The 18,121-nt window shown below is 32.2% G+C and overlaps 1 protein-coding gene across 19 annotated transcripts in view; it reads left to right on the plus strand.

The window, feature by feature from the left end:
* The first annotated feature begins 471 nt into the window (after positions 1-471).
* The window catches only part of LOC114328241 (dynamin), a 72,868-nt gene continuing 55,218 nt past the window's right edge, over positions 472-18,121 (plus strand). For all 19 annotated transcript variants that reach the window (XR_007700356.1, XR_007700358.1, XR_007700362.1 and 16 more), the window contains exons 1-2: positions 472-853; positions 17,395-17,468. Coding sequence is in view for 10 of the 19 variants with exons in the window: in XM_050659598.1 (XP_050515555.1) it covers positions 690-853; positions 17,395-17,468 (238 nt within the window). In the remaining 9 variants the exon portion in view is untranslated. The remainder of the gene's footprint in view (positions 854-17,394; positions 17,469-18,121) is intronic.

Below are 18,121 nucleotides of genomic sequence, written 5' to 3' on the forward strand. Positions count from 1 at the left end.
CTGATCTGTCAGTCATTCTTCAAGAACAAAACAACGTCGCTGTCACTTACTTTAAATATGTTTCGTGTGTATTTATACCTAATCCTATTTAATTTCTCAACTTTTGTTTTAAAATTAATTAATTAATTAATTTTTTTGCAATTTCTTTTTTCAATTTTAGACTCTGGGTTTTGCCGCCCCTAAAGGATGGCGCCCGTGTGCATTACACACTTTGCACATATGGTAGCGGGGGCCCTGAGAAGAAGGTACCAATAAAAAATATATAGATTGATTAAAATGATAAAATGATTGAATCAGGATTAAAAAATTAAAATTGACATAAATATTACACAGTTTGATTCAAGCCTGGCCTAAAGGTAAGCAAACCCAAATAAAAAGTAATGTATACACATTGTTGATTACTATGAATACAAACAAAATTTTATTTCGGGTGTAAACCACAAAGTTGATCTGCAATTATTGTGTCACTTCAAAACGGAATTTTCTCTCAGCAACCGCCACTATCTGTACAGAAATTAATCAAACTCGCGAGTTTGTTTTCCGTCCATGAGTCATTCAAATCTCTGGTCGATTTTCATTCGAGACCGAGACATTCGAGAGCAAGTCGTCGATCAAGAAGCATCGTTCGCGCGATTCAAATCAAAATCAAAAGTGATAAAAGTGCCTTGAACTTTCAAAAAGTGATAGTGATGGCGGGGAATTCAGGCATGGAACAGCTGATCCCGGTGGTAAACAAACTCCAAGATGCGTTTACTCAACTGGGAGTGCACTTAAGCCTCGATTTACCACAGATCGCGGTGGTGGGGGGACAATCAGCTGGGAAGAGTTCCGTTTTGGAGAATTTTGTAGGAAGGTGAGTCCTGTTCCTGTTTACTTTTTCAAACTTTTAAAAAGATGCATTTTACTGTATTTGTTGCGTTTTTTTAATAATAATTACGTAGCTGTGATGGTATTTAACCTTCGATACTTGGATGGTTTATTGCAGCAAGGTTTTATGATTTGTTTGAAGATCGCGCAAAAATGACCAAGGTTTATAGGTTTGTAGCTAACGAATCTAACGGTGACAGTAATTAAAATACAAAAACATTAGAAAAATTAAAACAAAAACGAGAAAATAAAAGAAAGGAAGAAAAAAAGAAAAATTAATAATTCTTTTAGAAGATTGAGAAGCCGAAATGTAGAACTCACGTCACGTCGAAAAACCTGTCCAAATTATTTCTTTATTTTTTATTGCTACAAGATTAGCTGATCAAATAAAATAAAATCGAAATGTATAATTCGGTACAGGTTGGAATTTGTTTTAGGTGAAAACAAAAGATAATTCCAAGAAAGTACTTATAAGACTTATACGTATTATAACGGGATCATTGTTTAAATAATGAAAAATGAGTCATTTTTGCACACAATTTACTTTTTTAACTGCTGCGATAATTCATGCTTTTATGTAGGATTTTACGTTTTTTTTCTGCAAAGTTTAAGGGAAAAAGCTTTTTAAGACTTGCTAAATTAAATTTGACCCTTAATTTATTTAAATAGTTACAAATAAAACTTGAAAACAATTTTTTTAAAATTATTATTTGCATTATAAATAAGCACTGTAAATATTTTATTTTGCAGGAAAAGTTGAGTTATATTTTCAATAAAGCAAAAAAATTGGTTGAAATATATTCGACAATAGTTTATAAGATATTTAATTTGTTTATTAAATGTTACTATTTTTTCAATTGCAAAAACGTGGTTGGTGCTGATAAGAACGCCCTTATTATAAGAAATATAGAAATAAGTTCTCATTTTTGTGTGTGTATATTTTCGACAAATTCATTGAGAAATCAAAATTTCATTAAACTTCCCTCCAAAATGGCGTTTGAAAATTGTTCCAATTTGTTTTTAACCTGTTTTTTTAATAACGTCCCAAGGATTAAAAATTTTGAAATGCCGTTCCTATATTCGTGTTCCTGACCATTTTTCACACATTAAAAAAAATAATGTGTGTACTTTGTACGCACGTAAGAAGTTATACTTCTATTATATGATTTCTTAAAAATAAATATACTTTAAACAGTTTGTTTTAATTTTTTTTAAACGCCAAACTAATTTTATGCCTACCGCTTTCAAAAAAATAAATAAAAAAGTATAGAATTGCTCCGGATTCGAACTCAAGACCTCTCGATCTCTGGCCGAATGCTATACACAATACGCTACGAGGACTGTGTCTGTATCGGTTCGGACGTACCTAATGACAATTCACGGCAACAAACAGACAAGGTGAAGTATAATAAAGATACAATAAAATGTTTTAATAATAGGTACTCATCTTACTCCTGAGGAAGACAAATCCAAAGACACAAAAATTATAATAAATATATTTACTAAAAACACTAATATATTCTTTTCACAACTTTTCTTGCACTTATATAATATGTATACATAACTTGAAAGATTTAGCAACTAAACGCCATACTGTCTGTGTGCGCATGCGCGCAGTATTATGAAATTTTACTCTCAATCGCGCCTAAAGAAGTATAACTTCAAAAATTCTAGGGCCATTTTTGCTGAGATAGCTTTTCCAACTTTAAAAATTCATAATTTGTTTATTTATCAATACATATTAACATATAAAACTGCGTGAGTAGTTGAGTACATCTGTCAACGCTTCTGCTTAATAATGCAATTTGTACTTACATAATAATATAGTAAAAATTGTAGAATATTTTGAAAAATAATGATTTTCGTAGCGACCTTAAATGAAAAAACCAATAAAAAAAGATTTAAGCTCGAATGCTTGCCACCCACTTTAGATTCAGCAAAGTAACATTAGTCCATTCTTTCACGGTTTTTGCTCTAAATTTTAAAGAACCGCTTGGATTGACATGAAATTTGGCATACGCATAGCTTACATGTCAAAGAAAAAAAGTGATATTGTGCCGATGTGTGCTTTCGCCCTGGGGGTGACTTTCACCCTTCTTGGGGGTGAAAAAATATAAGTCTAAAATAAGTCCGGAAATGGATAAACTGACTAATTTTAAGTAACTTTTGTTCTATAGAGCTTTTTCGCCAAGTCAACACTTCGAGTTATTTGCGAGTGAATATGTTCATTTTTCAACAAAATAACTATATTTTTAGACGGGTTTTCGCAAATAACTCAAAAAGTAAGTATTTTGTCGAAAAAACGTTCTTATCAAAAATATAGACTGTAAAAAAGTAAAAAAAATGGTGTACGCGTTAGGTCTCTGGACCTCGTAAAACCATAGTTATAGCCAATGAAAAATAGATTCATATTCACCAAATTTCAAATAGAATATTTCGAAGTGAAATATCCAAAAAATTAAGCACTTTTTGTGGAAAACCCATTATAACTTTTTTAAAGTGTTTAAAAAAAAGCTTTATTTCTGTTTTTATAAAAAGTTTCTAGCATTAAATTTAATGCTCAAAATAAAGTTGGTCGCCTTTATTTTGGCAAAAAAAATCGGGAAGACCAACCCCTAATTAGCAACGTAAATGAAATTAATCGTTACCGCTCCACAAATTATTTTACTTATGTTGTGTTTATATGGTCTGTAAGTTTCATCGATTCAAAGTGCTTTGGAAAAAATTTGGTTTTAAAATAAAATTTTTAAAAATTTTAATTTTTAAAAATAACTTAAAAATTGTTAGAGATACCAAAAATCTCGAAAAACAAAAAAAGTCAGCATTGCTTTTCTGAATATCATGTATTTTTTTGTTTTTCTCTTAGACAAAAATTGATTGAGATTTGGTGTTTCTAAATTTGCCTACATTCGTGATGAGTGACTCGTTCAACCCCTTTTAACTACAGCCCTTTCAAAAATAAGGACTTTGAACCGACGAAACTTACAGATCATGTAAATAATACATACACTGGTCAAGAAACTTGTGAAGTCGTAACGATTAAGTTCATTTGAGATACTAATTAGGGGGTGATTTTCCCGATTTTTTTACCAAAAAAAAAGGACTAACTTTATTTTGAGCGTAATTTGTTTACTTTTGATGCTAGAAATTTTTTTTATAAAACAAAAATGAAGCTTTTTTTAAACACTTTAAATAAGTTGTAATGAGTTTTCCCCGAAATGTGTTTCATTTTTGGTTATTTCACGTTAAAGTATTTTAAATTAAATTCCTTTAATTAAATTCCTTTTGGAATTTGACGAATATGAACCTATTTTTAATTAGCTATAACTCTGCTTCTACTAGGTATAGAAACGTGATATATACAACTTTTTTTAAGTTGTCACTGGCAAATAACTCGAAAAGTATTGACTTAGTGAAAAAACTCTATAGAACAAAAGTTACTTAAAATTAGTCAGTTTATCAATTTTAGGACTTACTTTGGACGAATACTTTTTCACCCCCAAGAGGGGGTGAAAAGCACCCCCGGGGCAAAAGCACATATCGGCACAATATCACTTTTTTTCTTTGACTTGTTAGCTATGTGTATGCCAAATTTCATGTCAATTCAATCGGTTCTTTAAAATTTAGAGGTTTTGCAATATTTTACCGTTAAAGAACGGACTACATATTTTGCGTGTAAATTTATTTTATCAGTTGCAAAGGTTAGGTCTAGGTTAGGTTGGTTAGGGAATGAAAAGCTAAATCCAAGGAATTATGGATGGAAAAAAGTGAGCTTTAGTTGTACATGAACCTACAACTAAAAAACTACAAACTTTTGTAACCAAATCTTTAAGAATAATCCTGAAAATAAACTGGCCCAACAGAATAACTAATACAAAAAAAAACTATGGGAAAGAACAAAAACTAGCATATTTAATACAGTTTGTGATACAGTACTTAAAGGAAAAAATGGATACCAACCACAGGGGAAAAGAGAGAGAGAGGAAGACCAGAGAACAGCTGGAAAAGAACTACAACGACAGAACACGAAAAAATTGGACTAAGACAGGGTGGAGTCAAAAACAGAGCACAAAATAAAAGCGAATGGAAGGAACTAGTATACAGTTTATAGTTTATTCACAGAATAAACAAGAAAGAAGCTGCCCTGGTCAGTCCGCCAGTCAGCAATCTTATCTACACTTTCGACCAAGAAACGCATAAGCGCCCAATACTCCACTAGGAGGGATGGAACTAGAGAGAGATTTTGAGAGTGTATTATTTAATATGATCAAACATTTTCTACGTAGAAACCATAAATGGATCTTGTATTTTCTAAGATAAGATTGTATCTTTTATCCAATTTAATTGTATTATAATTGAATTCAACTAAATGGATTTTAAAAACATAGAAGTTTTGCAATATGTTTATACAAAATTTGTAGCCTATGTACAGTGTACACTCAATTTTAAAAATGTGTAATGGGAAAACATTTACCGTCAACATACTGTAACGCCCTACGCGACGGTTTATCGCCTTTGTCGTCCAGACGATGTAAAATTAAACCAAGTAAATGACATTTCTTGGAAATTCTTCTGAGGTTTTATTACCCAACAATAATAGAATCATAGAAAGGCATTTTAAGTGCTTAAAAATGTTTACTATGAGGTAGATACATAAAATTGATTACACCTAATTAGTCCAGAAAGCCACTGCGCATCCGCTAGGAAAAATATTCTAATTCAGATTTTTTGCACAATCTTACTCAAAAAGGACTCCTTTTAACAAATTTGCATGTTGCCAGGACCAAAAGGTGGTCAAAAATTTTTTAAACGTTTTTTTTTTGTTTTTTTCCTAAAATTATTTTTTTTGCATGGAAAAAAGTTTTTTCAGGTTTTTTGGATCATTCCAAACAGAAAAGATCTTTAGTGACTTTTCTCTAAAAATGATAGTTTTTGACATATAAGCGATTAAAAATTGAAAAATTGCGAAATCGGCCATTTTTAACCCTCAAAAACTATGTGAAAAACTGAAAATTTGAAGGTAGGTAGATATTCTTTAAACATCGATTGATGAAATCCCGAAGAGTTTTTTGCAATACAAAATTCAAAACTCCTATTTTTTTTAATTGCTAATCAAGCGTGCTCGACACTATTTTCCACCGACAGTATGGTGCAAATGAAAGGAATAAATTCGTTATTTCGTAAACTGGCGACTTTAAGGAAAAATCCCGAAACAGGTCGATTTTTATTTTTAAGTTATGATATTGTGGCATATATGGTATACTAGTGACGTCATCCGTCTGGGCGTGATGACGTAATCGATGATTTTTTTAAATGAGAATAGGGATCGTGTGGTAGCTAATTTGAAAGGTTCTTCAATTCTCTGTTCAGTAATGTAAACATTTACATAATTATTTATACAGGGTGTCCTTCTACTAATAATTATGTAAATGTTTATATTACTGAATAGAGAATTGAAGAACTTTTCAAATGAGCTAGCACACGACCTCTATTCTCATTTAAAAAAATCATCGATTACGTCATCACGACCAGATGGATGACGTCACTAGTATATCGTATATGCCACAATATCATAACTTAAAAATAAAAATCAACCTGTTTCGGGATTTTTCCTTAAAGTCGCCGGTTTAAACGAATTTATTCCTTTCATTTGCACCATACTGTCGGTGGAAAATAGTGTCGCGCACGCTTGATTAGCAATTAAAAAACAAAGAAGTTTTGAATATTGTATTGCAAAAAACTCTTAGGGATTTCATCAATCGATGTTTAAAGAATATCTACCTATCTTGGCAACATTCAAATTTTCAGTTTTTCACATAGTTTTTGAGGACTAAAAATGGCCGATTTCGCAATTTTTTAATTTTTATTCGCTTTTATGTCAAAAACTATCATTTTTAGAGAAAAGTCACTAAAGACCTTTTCTGTTTAGAATGATCCAAAAAACCTAAAAAAACTTTCTTCCATGCAAAAAAAATAATTTTAGGAAAAAAACAAAAAAAAAACGTTTAAAAAATTTTTGACCACCTTTTGGTCCTGGCAACATGCAAATTTATTAAAAGGAGTCCTTTTTGAGTAAGAATACGAATTAGAATATTTTCCCTAGCGGATGCGCAGTGGCTTTCTGGACTAAATCCTTACTAGGGTTTAGTTTGAGTTCGTAACTATTTTTTTATAAATACGTCGAAGCCTCTTATTAGAATACCTGTTAAAGGAATATCCCGATTTAGGGAATATAAATTATATGTCCTGAAACGTTTTACTAGCCACCAATGATCGGTTATTAGAATATCCCGGTTATAGGAATACTTTTGCTTGGCTCAAAGGCTATTCCAATAAGCGGGTTCGACTATTGTATTGTATACAATTTGCAAGCCAAATTGTAGAAGCCTCGGAGGTGTTACCAGAGAAGGTTCCCATTGTTTTCAGACTGGTAGGATATAGAATAACATTTTTGGATGTTGTTTTATGTGCTATTAGATTGAAAACTTAGGTTTTTTTGCTAGAAGTTGCCGCTAGGGCATCCCTGCCATTTCGTTCGTTGCAATCCGTGACTGCACGCCGGGGTTTGTCCTAGTTGGGTCAGAGAGAGCAGCATAAATATGTGCCTCCTGATGAGAGACTAATAAGTTTCGAAACCGGTAGAGGTGTTTGCTGCACTCTCTGATTGAAGTGGAATAATGATGCGGCTGTAGTTTCGTGTTGCAACCAAATTGAAAATGGTTATTCATTTTTGATTATAATTTAGTGTCTGTGGACGTGTGTGGTAGTTCGGAAATTACTCAATCCTCCCCCAAACTAAAACGTCAGGCGGAGTTAAAAGATATAGAAAAGGCACAAAGGGTTGTCGAGCTAATGATACCTAATGATTATCAAATGTGTCATCTTTTTACGTAATTGACGTAATACAAGCAAGAATATATTATTAGAAATATGTACATAAAATCGATAAGTATTATACAGATCTTTGTATCGTTATCAGTCCTAGTAATCAGTAAACAAATAAATGATTCGATAAAAAATAAACTAATGCCTTGAACTTTGTTGATTTTTATGATTATTATATAGAACAGTCCATTGTTCTGTTTTATATGTTGGTTAATAATTACCAACAATTTTATAATACTGCAAGTCAAGATAAAACTTCTTAGAGTCAAATTGTTTCAAATTAAGGTTAGTTGTGTCATCACAGTTGTCTATGTAGTTAATTTTATTAAGTGATAAGACTAGATTTTAGACTAGACTAAGATTTTATTAAGTGACTAATGAAAATATTGTAAGATTGGAGAGAGAGAGAGAGAGCGAGAGAGAGAGAGAGAAAGAGAGAGAGAGAGCGAGAGAGAGAGAGAGAGAGAGAGAGAGAGAGAGAGAGAGAGAGAGAGATATTTCGAAGGGGTAGTTTGGCCTCATAGAGCGTAGAGCACGTATCTCTGCACTAACAGGGACAAGTATATTTGTGCCAGACCGAGAGAAATATATTCGCGGTGTGCAAGTACCTACTTGGAGGGGATACCAGAAACGAACGTGCGAAATCTTGCAACTATCCTAAATAAATCATATTGTCAATTGAAATTGTCAAATTGACGTATATTTCATACCTACTGTCATTGAAGAAGAAAAATTATATGTTGCTCCACAATATTTATATGACAAACAATTATTACATAAAAGTACATTTAAATAATTGTATTTTGCTTGCAGTACTGCATTTTAATAATTAATTTTATTTACTACATACAATTGTTTACCTTTTAATAACATAACCTAAATCTTACTTTTTCCTTATAATTTTCTTGGGCTATGGCCTTGATAATTATCCAGTAACCAGGGCTAATATAATTGGCCAATATAATTAAAAGTGCGAAAAATGTTGCTGAGCTATGAAACCAGGTGTCGCTTTTCCGAACTTGAACGGTCCCTATAGTCCCTATGCCCAGAAATAACAAACGAATGTATAGGTATATTTAATTTTGACAAGAGCTATGAGTCATGCCGATTTAGTACACAGTTTATGTGAAATTTTCAAGGTCATAGCTCTGTCAAAATCCATTATACAGGGTGTCCCGAAAAGATTGGTCATAAATTATACCACAGTTTCTGGGGTCAAAAATAGGTTGATTGAACCTCACGTACCTATATACAATAGTGCACACAAAAAAAGTTACAGCCCTTTGAGTTTTGTTCCCTTAAACCCCCCCAAACTTTTGTGTACGTTCCAATTAAATTATTATTGTGGCACTATTAGTTAAACACATTATTTTTAAAACTTTTTTGCCTCTTAGTACTTTTTCGATAAGCCAGTGTTTATCGAGATATTTTGAATATTTGTCGAATCCACCACATATTTGTATATGGTTAAGTACGGTTATAGAGACCTGTTAATAATCTGAAAATTTATTTATAATTTACATTTTTAGGTATATTTTGAAAAAAAAGCTACATCTCGATAAAAGGTGACTTATGAACAAAAGACTAAGAGACAAAAGTTTTAAAAACACTGTGTTTAACTCATGGTACCACAATAATAGTTTAATTGGAACGTACACAAACATTAGGGGGGTTTAAAGGAACAAAACCCCCATAAAATTTTTACGTAAATATATTGAAAAAGAAGTCGCATTTCAATAAAAACTGGCTTATCGAAAAAATACTAAGAGGCAAAAAAGTTTTAAAAACGTTGTGTTTAACTAATGGTACCACAATAATGAATTAATTGGAACGTACACAAAAAGGAGCAACACGCTATTTAATATCGACAACAAGCAGATTGAAAATGTGGAGAACTTCACGTACCTTGGAAGTGTCATAACAGAAAGCGGAGGTACAGAAGACGATATTCGTATGAGGATACGAAAAGCTCAACAAGCTTTCAGCATGCTTAACCCTGTTTGGAGGTCTGGAGAATATACTACAAGGACAAAGATCCAAATATTCCAGTCAAATGTTATGTCTGTTCTACTCTATGGATGTGAAACCCGGAACGTGACAAAATACCTTACAGACAAATTGCAGGTCTTTGTTAACAAATGTCTACGAAGAATTGTTCGTATTTTCTGGCCAAACACCATCAGTAACGAAGATCTGCTACACCTGACCCAACAAAAGAGAGTAGAAAATGAAATAAAATACAGAAAGTGGGGGTGGATAGGTCACACACTCCGAAAAGATAGTTCCAGTATTGCAAAAAATGCCCTAGAGTGGAATCCCCAAGGAAAGAGAAAAAGAGGTCGCCCAGCACAAACTTGGAGAAGATCCATCATGGACGAGATAAGAAGTCAAGGAAAGTCTTGGAATGAGGTGAAGGCCCTAGCGCAAAATAGAACCCGATGGCGCGTTTTCACTGAAGCTCTATGCTCCACTTAGGAGTTCAAGAACATTATATATATACACAAAAGTTTGGGGGGGTTTAAGGGACCAAAATCCCCATAAATTTTTTATGGGGTGGACAAATTTCACTATAATTTTGTTTTAAGATGTTCCTGACATAATAATTATACATGTCCATTTTCAATAAAAAATCTCTAATAGTTTTCGATATATTGAAAAAAATCGATTTTCATTTTGTAACTTCAAAGGGCTGTAACTTTTTTTGTGAGCACATTTGTACTAAGGTAAGTTAGGTTCAATCGAACTATTTTTGACCCCAGAATGTGTGGTATAATTTATGACCATTCTTTTCGGGACACCCTGTATAGCCATTGCAAATTGAAGATTGAGGTGTATTGTGAAATTGTAAAACTTTAGATGTACACCAAATCACAGCTCGTACGAATCCATTCAACAACATATAATGTGAGATTGGTCACTTATCAATAGACTGGTTAGATGATATAAAGATTCATTCAACTTTCCCAAAAAATCCGCCGCTAGGAAATGTGAAGAACATAGATTAATTAGTTTGATGAGCTATGTATTTGAAGTACCTACTCCTTTCTATCATTCACTTCTACATATACTACACCAAATTAGGAGAACACCTGAAAGTGAAGGTCAATTTGGATTCAGAGCATGACTCAGAACGGGTGAAGCACTTCTCAGTTTGCAAGTTCTAATCATTGATTAATAACTACACAGTATTGGGTAGTTTTTAATCAATGTTCTAATAGAGTATAGAGAAAGCCAGGGAGGTCTCCTGCGATGTATATGAATGTTTCATCGATTTCGAGAAGGCATTTGACAAATTACCACATAGGAATCTAATCGATATCCTAAAAACTTCAGGACTCGATGATAAGGATATAAGACTAACCTCAAACTTACATCTAAAAAAACATCAGTGCGATTCGAATATGAACTGTTCGAGATCTTCACAGTCGGAAAAAGAGTTCGACAGAGTTGCAGACTGTCACCAGCATTATTAAACATATACTCTGAAAGAATCTTTAAAGAAGCCTTGGACGAATCTGAATATGGTGTTACAGTACCTAAATGGCCAACTTATAAATAATATTAGATATATGCAGACAATACCATATTGCTGTGAGATAATGCGCATGGGCTCCAACCAAAGGATGATGAAAAAACCGTTAATATAATTTATAATCTCTGTTCATATCAGTAGGAGACAACACGCATCCAATTATCTTATATATTTTCCGTTAATATGTAATTAGGATTTAATTGAAGTTTCAAGATAGCTCCCAATCCTATCAGCTCATTGCTAGGTTCATTGTATCCAAAATTATACAAAAACAACGCAAAAAACAGTTATAATAAGTGATTTGCATATATCGAGTCAAGTGCTTTCTGATAACACTAATCAAAAGAACCGTTACCCCAATTTGTTCTGTTTGTGTACATCAGTATGTATAAAAAATACTAGTATCATTTATTTTTATGTCGGTGTCATTCTATTAATAAAGATAAATGTTAACGGCAGTAATGAGGTCAATTAAAAAAGGTTGTGGAACCTTCGATCACATGTTGTGCTTCCTGTGTTTGGTTTTTATCGTTTTAAAATCCTTTAGAGATTAGAAGTAAGATGCCAGAACAGAACTAGAATTGAAAAAAGATAAGACAAAGCGGTCCAGATGTAACAACAGGCATTAAGTAGATGTTCAACTGAATTCAAAAGATCAACAGCTTGTATTACGCAATATAAATATATATTATATTATAGTGTAGCATCTGTAAAAATATTACTACATTTGGATGTTGAGAGGTGACTCATATTTTTTTGCAGAAATTGCTTGAAAATAACTCATATAATAATATTTAAGTTATCCTCCCACTCAAAAAGGTCCGGAACATTGTTTAAATAATCAAAATGTCAAAAAATTAAGGAAAAATTCGATTTTTTCTTCGTTTTTTGATTATAACTTTAAAAGTTTTCATTTCCGAGAAAAGTTATATCGACATAAAGTTGCGTAATTAAATTTTCAAGAATATACGATTGGTTAAAAATTTTAAAAATTGTCACCCTTGTTGCAAAATAGCAATAATGGCGAAAAAACAAAAAAAAAACAAGTATTCGCATTTTACGTTTTTCAACCATTTATGCTACACTTAGAACCTTCATATTTTACCCAGAAAAACTTTATAATACAATAAAACAATACTGTAAATTTCATTAAGATCGGTTCAATAAATTTTGCAAAATAAATTTTTCAATCCAGCTTTCGCAAAAAAATTAACTTTTTCAAAATATTGCAGGACTGAAAATAAAGCAGGCAGCAAGTTGATTTTTTTTACATATAGAAGAATAATGTACCTTTCATTTGCAATTTGCAAAATTAAAATCGGTTTACTACCACGGCGTCATAATATTTTTTAAATAAACATTAATTTTTGGTGCTACGCGCAGGACAGCGGATACGTTTGCTCTGATTGGGCATTTGAATGACCTTTGATAATTATTGATAAATTTTAGTTTTTAGTAAATTTCGATATAAATAAATAAATTTGTTTATTGCAAAATAAAAACACATGCGCTGTCCTTTGAAATGACACTTTTTTAGCAAAAACTTTCTTTGTTCATATATTTTAACTTAGAGAATAAAAGTTTATTATTTTTAAACATATACAATTGTTTAAACAATATTTCACAAACAATAATCAAATTAATTTGATTTTTGTGGAATTAAAATATTAGAATACAACAAAATGTATAAGAAATTAATATATTAATTTACATTACAAATTAAATTAATGTTTATTTAAAAAAATTCCTGACGCCGTGATAGTTAATCGATTTTAATTTTGCAAATTGCAAATGAAAGGTACAGTATTCTTCTATACGTAAAACATGTTTCAGTCCTGCAACATTTTGAAAAAATGAATTTTTTTGCGAAAGCTGGATTGCAGAATTTATTTTGTAAAATCTATTGAACCGATCTTTATGAAATTTACAGTATTGTTTTAATATATCATAAGGTTTTTCTGGGTAAAATATGAAGGTCCTAAGTGTAGCATAAATGGTTGTAAAACGTAAAATGCGAATACTTGTTTTTTTATGGTTTATTCGCAATTATTGCTATTTTGCAACAAGGGTGACAATTTTTAAAATTTTTAACCAATCCTATATTGTAGAAAATTTAATTAAGCAACTTTTATGTCAGTACAACTTTTCTCGGAAGTGAATAGTTTTAAAGTTATAATCAAAAAACGAAGAAAAAATCGAAATTTTCCTTCATTTTTTGACATTTTGGTAATTTAAACATGTTCCGGACCTTTTTGGGTGGGAGGATAACTCAATTATTATTATATGAGTTAATTCCAAGCAATTTCTGCAAAAAAATAGGAGTCATCTTTCAACGCCCATCTCAAAACAGATGTGCCATGGACTACTGATGTACAGGCGAGTAAAACCGCGATTTTATGACTCGTCAGTAAAGGTTGCCAGTGTATCATTGCAATACCGCGGTTTCATATTACATAGACGAGCCGAGCTCGTGGCTGGCCAGTTTGTTTTATTTTTTACTCGGCTCGTCGATCACGGTTGGCGAGCCGAGCCCGAGTCGGCAGTTTTCGGCCCACTGCAGTGGAAAGACGTGCGTGCCATTTTTAATAATGGATATGCGAACTCTCAGTCGCGATTTTGTATTGAAATTTATATATTGAAAGAATAATAATTGTGATATACATACCTTAATATAGCTAATATCATAACTTAATAAAATGTGAATTTTTAGTATATTAACAAACAAAATATGAAAATGCTAACTAAAGTAAACTAAAAAAAAATAGGGAACACCCGGGCCTGAACCGGGGACCTCTCGATCTGCAGTCGAATACTCTACCACTGAGCCACAGTACATAGAGGTTCCACAGTAAAATCACTCCTCTGTCGGCGCTTTGATCTCAAGAAGTAACACCGGCAGTACGCAATTGGTAATTCACCCGTGGTGGATGCGGGTTTTCCCTGTTAAAAGCCGTACGTTTCTATGCGAATAGCAATGCGAGAGTGGGGCAAAAGCGACTAAGAACATTGCGCGGTCGCCATGCGCGACTACAGATTTTACTTCCAATTTTTCGGAGAGTAGTTCTACTGTCCCTCTTTATACTGTGACTGAGCTAGATTCGCTATGTTTATAATGGATTACAAGATTTTCCGGACATAGTGACAAAGACCAAGTGAAGTATGTATACAAAAACGTTTTAAAAATGAACCTACAACAATAGGTAACCGGTAAATTACTCGAATGCAATTGCTCGAATTCAATTGCTCGAAAATCAATTGCTCGACATGAAAATTGCTCTAAATACAAATTGCTCGAATAAGAAAGAAAATTATATATCTAAAATATTTATTCACAATAATACAATATATAGACATAAGAAAGATTCTTGAAATAGGAAAAATTATGTGATATTCCACGTATATAATCGTATATTAATTTATGCTGAAAAAGTATTTATTACAAATCTAAAATATCTTTGAACTTTTAAAATAATAAGAAAAATAACGGTTTTAATTTTCTCTCATTATGATAATTAGGGATTATAATAATTTCCAGGTATTAGGGAAAGATTAAAATCATTAAATACCCATTAACATGCTTACCCATTACCAATGTTTCTTTATTGGGTATGTATTATTATTATTATTTTGTATTACTGTAAATAAATATTTTAGATATACATATACATATATATATATATATATATATATATATATATATATATATATATATATATATATATATATATATATGATGTTAACGACTGTTAACGAAATATTGGAATCGTAGAAAAGAGTACACTGAGTCTTCCATTTCAGCTGTTAACCCAATAATTTGTAAATTGATAATTACTAATCAGCTGTGATCATTTCTAGTTTATATATATATATATATATATATATATATATATATATATATATATATATATATATATATAATTCTCTTTTTTATTCGAGCAATTTGTATTTCGAGCAATTTTCATGTCGAGCAATTGATTTTCGAGCAATCGCATTCGAGCAATTGACCTAGAACTACAACAGTATCACGTGGACAATATTGCGTGACTTACATATGCAAGGCAGATCAACAACAGATGCAATTGTCATTATAAGGCAGTTGATGGAAAAATACAGGAATAAAGAAACAAGCCCTCGTATCATATTCATTGATTTTGAGAACGCATATGATAAGAGTTCCTCGAGAGATTCTGTTGTGGGAGAGACTGATCAATTTCATGTGAAAATAGGATTGCACCAAGACTCGGTGCTTACTGCTTAGTTCTTATTTATTCTCATTAGTGAGGGATCCGCGAAGCTACTGGGTAGTAGTATGACGTAGTGCTACTAGGAAATACTGAAAGCGATTTAGAACAAAAACTGAAGCACTGGAGATAAGCTCTTGAGGAAAAAGGGCCTATATTTATTAAAACCCCAATAAAGGGCTACATTAAAAGACAGAACGTTTTCGCTCTAAAGAGAGCATCATCAGTGTCATAAGCCTAAAATAAGTACAACCATAATTAGTGAATACAAGAGTAAAAAAATTGAAAGGTTGACAAAGATAAAAAATTAGGTTATACTTACAAGCTCTACATGCTAAGCCACCAAAAATACATAGGTTAAAACCCTTAAAACGCCGACCAAAAGTCTTACATTGGCGTGTATTATGTTAAACCCTGGCGATGGGTGAAAATGAAAAAGATGTACCTCACCTTTCAGCTTTCACCTTTCTCTTTGTGAAGACAGAGAAATCAACTCAGCCACCCACATACACGTGGTAGAGTCATATAATGCTGTGAGGTATATCTTTTTCATTTTCACCCATCGCCAGGGTTTAACATAATACACGCCAATGTAAGACTTTTGGTCGGCGTTTTAAGGGTTTTAACCTATGTATTTTTGGTGGCTTAGCATGTAGAGCTTGTAGGTATAACCTAATTTTTTATCTTGGTCAACCTTTAAATTTTTTTACTCTTGTCTTCACTAATTATGGTTGTACTTATTTTAGGCTTAGAACACTGATGATGCTCTCTTTAGAGCGAAAACGTTCTGTCTTTTAATGTAGCCCTTTATTGGGGTTTTAATAAATATACCTTTTACACAGAAGTCTTTCTTCAGTTTTTGTAATTAATGGTATACAGCCAGTTACGGGAAATTTTTCCTTATGGATTGGAATATAGTTATAGCTTTTAATTTAATGGTGAAAGGATCGTGAAAATTAGTAGTTTTAATTAACTAGCATCGGTATTATAGTGTAATGGAAAAATAGATACATCATAGGGTTGGATGAATGAAGTGGAAGGAAGCGAATGCTATGTTGTGTGACAAAAAATTCCAATGAAACTAAAGGGAAAATTCTATATAACAGTCGTAAGACCAGCTATGATGTACGGAACTGAATTTTGGACAGTTAAAAGAAGGAAACAACGAATGCATGTGCGGAAATGAGAATGCTTAGATGGATGAGTGGAATGACAAAAAAGGATAACATTAAGAATGGGTATATTAGGAAAAATCTAGGGGTGGCACCAATTGACGCCAAACGAGAGAGCATAGATTAAAATGGTTTGATCATGTTCAACATTGAGAAATGAATCACCCAACACGAAGAATTGCTGCTCTGGGAGGTGTAAGAGAAGACCAAAAGATCTGGGGATAGACGTCTAGGCAGGACATGTCGGTGAAGGAGATTGATATTGGTATGATCCAAGATAGAAACTTATGGAGAAATGTAATTGGGGAAGCCCAAACCGCATAGGGATCAAGGCAAAGAGAATGATGACGATATAATATAAGGTTTAGTAGAGTTATGAGACTGTATTTATTTAGATCTTTTCTATTTTAAAATATGCATGACATTTTTAATTTCAGTTGTTTTGAGAATTTCTTGTAATGATTTCTGTTTTGAATCATACGGACTTCAGTAATATTCCTACGCTATTTTTATTATTATCTAGAGTAGAGTGTTTAATTACAGCCAGCCATAAAAAGTAAATTCTGTTAAAAACGCAGATTCCCTCCAATTCATTCCATTCCAAATATTTACAAATTGTAATTGAAGCAGAGTAATAAAATGTACATACAGTGGATGATGTTGTTTATGACGTTATTAACCAAATATTTTGTTTCAGAGACTTTTTACCGAGAGGAGCTGGTATTGTTACCAGGCGGCCGTTAATTCTACAACTGATCAACTCAAAATTTGGTGAGTCTAGATAGAACATTCAACTGGAATTGTCTTTGATATAAATTTAATATATTTTGGAGTGACTTTAGAAAAATCAGAAGATATTTGACGAAGATATGTACCAGTCTGTTTTGACTTTCTTTTTTTTTTTCTTCATATTCTTCCTTTATATTAGCAATTTTGCTTATTTTTTGGCGAGTTATTGCCTCCCTGGAAGCTTTTCACCCAATTTTTTGCAGGGTCGTCCGATAGTTCTTCTACCAATTGGTGATTTGTCCCTTGTTATTTTAACGAGAGAAACGCCAGACAATGTTGCGAACACCGTACCATCAGTCTAATGTACCACATCCTCAAAGTATTTCTAAAGATTATTCATCGTAGAATATACAAAAAGTTAGAACAAGACATTGGACAAACTCAGTTCGGATTTAGAAATGCTCAAGGAACCAGAGAAGCATTACTTGCAGTAAATGTGCTAATACAGAGATGTTTAGATGTAAACCAGGACATCTATGTCTGCTTCCTAGATTATAACAAAGCATTCGATACGGTGAAACATAATCCGTTAATAAAAATAATGAGAACAAAGAACATCGACACACGGGATATAAGAATAATAAATGATCTGTATTATGAACAAGAAGCTGTCATAAGAATAAATAATTTAAACA

Source organism: Diabrotica virgifera, chromosome 8 (genome assembly GCF_917563875.1).
Source record: "Diabrotica virgifera virgifera chromosome 8, PGI_DIABVI_V3a".
NCBI lineage: Eukaryota > Metazoa > Arthropoda > Insecta > Coleoptera > Chrysomelidae > Diabrotica > Diabrotica virgifera.